A 6,442-nucleotide genomic window follows, 5' to 3' on the forward strand; every position below is an offset into this window, starting at 1 on the left:
CACTGCACTCCAGTCTGGGTGACAGAGTGAGACTCCAACACACACACAAAAAAAGAATTGACGACAGGCAAGCTGGGATAATGTCTCTTTGGGTCACCATTTTTTATACACAGCACATAGCACACAGCAGACACTCAATAAAAGGTTGTTAAACATTGAATAGATAAATGGGTGAAGATGCCATGCTCCTCAGGTTGTGAAAGGTTCCCAGAACCCTTCTAATATTTTACTTAAGGCTTATTTCTCCTATTCCATAAACTCTATACCACCTTTACCCAAGGCTTCCTGTTCCCAGTTTCTTCCAGCAGGTGAGAAACAGCACAGTATGGAACGATGTCTAATTCAAAATGTAGGCCACCTTCCCTCAAAAAAACAAAGCTTAATGGAGAGCACAAGAAAGTATAACATAAAAGTTAGTTACTATTAGAACATAAAAAGCAAAATTTACTTTTCTCAAATTTGGCAAATCATTCTTGTAGGTTACTTTCATATACCATGAAAAAACCATATAGGTGCATTTCTGGGTTTCTTTATCGGTGAAACAAGAGTATGACTACATATTTTTTGTTCCTTTCTTTTCATTTAGAAAAATCCCCTCCATTCACTTAGAAAATGTATTTTTACATTTTCCTCCCTATATTCCTACATATTACAGGCCTCCCTAGGCACTCTCCCTCATCTGTGGCCCACACTAACTGTATCATTTGTTATGCAACGATATTTTTTCACAGCATTTTGCCAAAAAATTCTAAAAATATTACCTATAGAATTTTTAAAGATTATTAGCCTATTATAATACCATTTGTTTTGTTTCTAAAATGTACAGAAAGTAAATGTTCAATATAGAAGGCACACATACTTTGTTCTTTGAATATTCAAAACCCCAGTAACACATATAAATGACAGTTCACTCACTTATCATTCATGCAACAGACACTAAGCAACTACTGCAAGCTACATAGTGTGTTGGGTACTATGGGGAATGCTCACAAGGAACCTACACTCCATTTATAGGAGAAAAAGTAGGAAGACATACACAGTGTATTAAATATGTGTTGTATGTATCATGTTAGTAAGTATGTTGAGTAAGAGTAAGAATAATAGCAAATATATATTGAACATTTACCATGGGTTGGAAACTCCCATAATATTTCATCTATATCCTACTATAAGATTGTTATATTACAGATCAAGAAACTAAATTTTTTAGCAAGATTAAGTAACTTGACCAAGGTAACGCAGCTGGAGAGAAAACCAACATTCAGACCTAGTCTACAGGACTTCTTTGCCTAACGAAACTATAAGTCTTCCCTTTCTGATAAAAGATTCCCTGCCCTGGATAATCTTGTCTTATAAGTACTGGTTCTAGTTCTGTACTGTTGGGGTCAAAGGGTGCAGGTTGTCAACTTTGCATATGGTAGATTAGAGATATATCATAGACATATTGGACGGCAACATGTCAAATAAGGTATGTGGCAAGATTCCTCACAATAACCTTATGAAGGAATGGAGAAATAATCCTGAATGTAGAGCCAATTCCATGGATTACTACACAAGTGCCTAAAGATCATAGTATCAGAAGCTTAACCTGGAATGAGGTATCAACACACATATCATAGAATGCTGCTCAATTTTTTATCAACAGCACATGTATCTATTTTTTTTTTCATTGGAGTCTCACTCTCACCCAGGCTGGAGGCAGTGGCTGCTCCCCGCCACCGCAGTCCCAACCTGCTAAGCTCAGGCAATCCTTCTGCCGCAGCCTTCCAAGTAGCTGGAACGATAGGCACGCACCACCATGCCCAGCTAATTTTTGATTTATTGTAGAATTAAAGGCATGAGTCACCCGAGACCAGCACATGTATCTAATCATCAGATATACAGATAACACAAAGTTAGGAAAAATAATAATCAAGGCCGGGTGTGGTAACTCACGCCTACAATCACAGCACTTTGGGAGGCCGAGGTGAGAGGATTGCCTGAGCCAACAGGTTTGAGACCAGCCTGGGCAATTTGGTGAGACCTCACCTCTACAGTAAATCAAAAAATTAGCTGGGTGTGGTGGCACATGCCTGTAGCTCCAGCTACTTGGAAGGCTGAGGTGGAAGGATCACCTGAGCTCAGCAGGTCAAGGCTGCAGTGGCCATGAGCGTGCCACTGCACTCCAGCCTGGGTGACAGAGTGAGACTCCAACTCAAAAAAAAAAAAAAAAAATTGGACTAATTAATTTCACATAGATAGAAAGTAGAATAGTGGTTACCAGGAGATGAGGAGGAAGGAATCAGAAGTAACTTTTAATAGATCTAACAGGTATAGGGTTTGTTTTTAGATAGTGGGGATGGTTGTACAACACTGTGAGTATATGAATAGCCACCACATTGTACACCCTAAAATGGTGAAGTTTATGTTATGTGACTTATACCCCAACAAAAGTGAAAAAAAAAAAAAGGAAAACCTAGCCAATCAAAATTAAGTAGTCATGGCTGGGCATGGTGGCCCACAGCTATAATCCTAGCACTTTGGGAAGCTCAGGTGGGGAGGATTGCTTGAGCCCAAGAGTTCAAGACTAGCCTGGGCAACACAGTGAGACCTCATCTCTACCAAAAAATCAAAAAATAAGCTGGGCGTGGCGGCACGTGTCTGTAGTCTCAGTTACTTGGCAGGCTGAGGCCAAAAGGAGTTGGAGCCCAGGAGTTGGAGGTTGTGGTGAGCTATGATCATGCCGTTGTACTCTAGCCTGGACAAAAGAGTAAGACCCCCAAATAGAAAAGTTAAGTAAGCACTTTTCTTTCAAGAGTATTCATATCCTTAATAAGCTAATGTCAACCAATTGTAAGTCCAGATTTATCTTGTACTATCTAAATTTAGTCCTAGTTTATACTTGCTCTCTCTGTTTCATCACTGAGGTGGAAAGATCACCTGAGCCCAGCAGGATGATGAGGCTGCAGTGTTCGTGAGTGTGCCACTGCACTCCAGCCTGGGCAACAGTGAGACTCCCACTCAAACAAAATAAATAAATAAAAATTAATTAATCAATTAAAAAAATAAAAGCAAGTGCAACATAGGACATAACATAGACTTGAGGGGGCTCTTCATAGACAATAATCATAATGAATCAATAGTGCAGCATGACCACCAAAAAGTTATTAGTCTTTTATTATTATTATTATTATTATTACAAAAAATACTTGCATATTCAGCCCCTGTAAAGTCACAAAATGTTTGAGAAAACTTTTTTTTTTTTTTGAGTCAGAGTCTCACTCTGTCGCCCAGACTGGAGTGCAGTGGCACGCTCCTGGCCACCGCAGACTTGACCTAATGGGCTTCCGCGATCCTTCCGCCTCAGCCTCCAAGTAGCTGGAACTACAGGCATGCGCTACCACGCCCGGCTGATTTTTGATTTATTCTGGAGATGAGGTCTCGCCAAGTTGCCCAGGCAGGTCTCGAGCCCACGGGCTCAGGCAATCCACTCACCTCAGCCTCCCAAGGCGTGGGATTACAGGCTGAGCCACTGAGCCCGGCTTGAAAAACTTTTTAATACGAACTGAAGTTTTAAGAACTTAGCTATCAATGAGTCAAGTCCTACTCATTTAATCGTGTTCTCCAAGTAACAGAAAGTGTAAAATGAAAGTAAAGTCCCTTAGAGATTAGAAATCCTGCTGCAGCACGATCCTGTCAGCCTTCTTTATTCAAGAAGTTAGCAGTCATTTGCAGAATTCACCCTCAAGTCAATTTCTTAATTTAGATACAGCAAACACACAAAGAAAAAAATACATGCCGAGCCAGAAGATCTAACCAGTAGGAATGTTTTGGAAGCCCGTTTGCTCCGGACCAAGGTGGCACATTGAGGTTCTGTTGTCTCCCAGGCTCGCTCACACCTTGCAGCTCCCAGAGACCATCCAGACCACTGACAGTCTCCACGCCCAGGTCCATCTCGCCCCTGCAACCACACTGCAACCCTAGTACCCCTATCATAATCTTAGTTTTAAAAACTAATATTGTATGCAGAATGAGAATTTCTTTCACATATATATGTATATGCATATTGTGTGTGTGTGTGTGTGTGTGTGTGTGTGTGTGTGTTTTAATAGAGACAGGGTCTCACTATGTTGCCCAGGATGGTATCGAACTCTTGGGCTCAAGTGATCCTCCCACCTCGGCCTCCAAAGGTGGGATTACATGCGTGGGGCACCATGTCCAGCTTCAGAACGAGAATTTCAATATTTCCATCTACTGACCATACTGTAGCTAAAATATCATGCTGAATTGTGAGAGAGAATGATGGAGTGAAAATAGCACAGCTCTGCAGACAATCTCGAAATCATATCATGGTTCCAGCAGTAGCTCTGTGACTGTGGGTAAACCACCGAAACTCTCTGAATCTCAGCTTCCTCAACTATAATATAGAATAGATTATAACTACATGGTAGAACTGCTACCACAAATGGACTCAAAACATCTGCAAAAGGCCCAACAAGCACATAGGAAGAGCTAGAGTAGGAGTCAGCTGCCATAGCTACTGTCTTTATCACTAGTTTCTGACGCTCTCTGTAACAGTGTTTTCAAAAGTGTCAGGAAAAAATTAGCAAAATGCACCACAAACATCTTCCTTACCTGTCTGCTACACCTCCTGGCTGTACATCCTTCACAAAGATATCCACTTCTCCCAGATGCTGACCTCGCAGGGCCACAACACTGAATCCCAGACCTCCGGTAGAAGGTCGTTCTATATCTATATACTCAATCGGCCGGCCCTAATAAAGAGGGATGAACAAGAGGTCAGTGATGTACATTTGACCGACAGAACTGAAACTGCTTAGCAAAAAAGCAGCTTTGCCCGAGTTGTCTCTATAGAACCATACACACTCAGCATTTCAGTAATAAATTATTTCTGGAAATCCTCTCACTTGACTACTTTCAGACCTTCGGGGGGAGTGTGTACAGTATTTTGCAGCAACAGGGAACCGGAGGCATTTTCACTTGGCCACATTATGAGATGAATCCCAAGTCGGATGAAAACTCTGCAGAAAAATGCCCTTTCCCACAGCAAATTCTAAATTGCTTTTTACCTGAATTTCCCTAAATTCTCTTGATGCAAAATATATTGTTAAGTGAGGAAAGTAAATTAGTTGTATCAAAAATATGCTAGTAATTAGCCTAAGTCAGAACTAGCTGCATTTTGTAGAGCTCTGTTTTTAATTCTATCGTGATGGATTAATATTGCATTTATTGGGTCAATTCAAAAGACTGTGAAAAGGCTGCTATTCAGATGGGTTCTACCTGTAATGGTCAGATATTTTATTGCATTAATTAATAACTGCATTTTTAATATAAGAACTTCATAGATGTAATCAACTAACAAAAGCATCACATAGAAATAACTGTTAGTCAAGCAAAAGGGATAAAACTATAAAGTCGAAAAGGAACTAGGTCCAAAACATTATCTAACCATCACACCTCAAACAGATTCTTTTTAACTTTCAAACTCAAGTTTTATTTATGTTAAAGGCATTTATTAAACGATGAAGCAAACAAACACAAAACTAACATCCAAAAATTCAACTATCATTTTTTATTTAATTCTATTTTATTTTTTAATTTAAAGACAGGGTCTTATTGGTCTTGTTCTGCAACCCAGGGTGGACTGCAGTGGTATGATCATAACTCACTGTAACCTCAAATTCCTGAGCTCAAGAGATCCTCCTGCCTCAGCCTCCCAAGTAGCTAGGACTACAAGCACATGACACAGCACTCAGCTAATTTTTAATTTTTTTGTAGAGACAGAATCTATGTTGCCTTTACTGGTCTTGAACATCTGGCCTCATGCAATCCTCCCACCTCCACCTCCCAAAATTCAGATATTACAGGAATGAGACACCATACACAGTCTATTATTGAATTTTTAGTATGTATTAGGGGCTCCAACTGGATCACCCTTCCAAATGGTTTTCTAGATTTTCTACATTATATTAGTTCTAACTTCCATTATTTCTGTTTCAACATAAAATTTTAAAGTTTCAATCGTGTTTTGTCACTTCTGGCAGACATATTAATTTTCCTCCACAGCCCGGGCAACACAGTGAGACCCTGTCTCTACAAAAAAAATTTAAAAATTAGCTGGGCATGGTGGTGTGTGCCTATAGTCCCAGTTACTCAGGAAGCTAAGGTAAGGATCGCTTATGCCCAGGAGGTTGAGGTTGCAGTGAGCAGCAATCATGCCACAGCATTCTAGCTCAAGCAACAGAGCAAGGCCTACTCAAAATTCTCCTGTGATCAAAACCAGTAAGAATCTCTTTCCAGCCGGGCTCAGTGGCTCAGCCTGTAATACCGCGCCTTTGGAGGCTGAGGTGAGTGGATTGCCTGAGCCCGCAGGTTCGAGACCCACCTGGACAGCGAGACCTCATCTCTACATAAATCAAAAAATCAGCCAGGCGTGGTAGCG

The 6,442-nt window shown here is 40.5% G+C and overlaps 1 protein-coding gene across 1 annotated transcript in view; it reads right to left on the bottom strand.

Moving 5' to 3' along the window:
* Nucleotides 1-6,442, bottom strand: part of PATJ (PATJ, crumbs cell polarity complex component) — a 415,643-nt gene that overhangs the window by 403,023 nt on the left and 6,178 nt on the right. The window contains exon 4 of the mRNA XM_021715786.1: nt 4,615-4,754. Within this exon, the coding sequence (XP_021571461.1) occupies nt 4,615-4,754 (140 nt within the window). The remainder of the gene's footprint in view (nt 1-4,614; nt 4,755-6,442) is intronic.

The sequence above is a fragment of the Carlito syrichta genome, unplaced genomic scaffold (genome assembly GCF_000164805.1).
Source record: "Carlito syrichta isolate Samal-C Ts95f unplaced genomic scaffold, Tarsius_syrichta-2.0.1 Scaffold307669, whole genome shotgun sequence".
Taxonomy (NCBI): domain Eukaryota; kingdom Metazoa; phylum Chordata; class Mammalia; order Primates; family Tarsiidae; genus Carlito; species Carlito syrichta.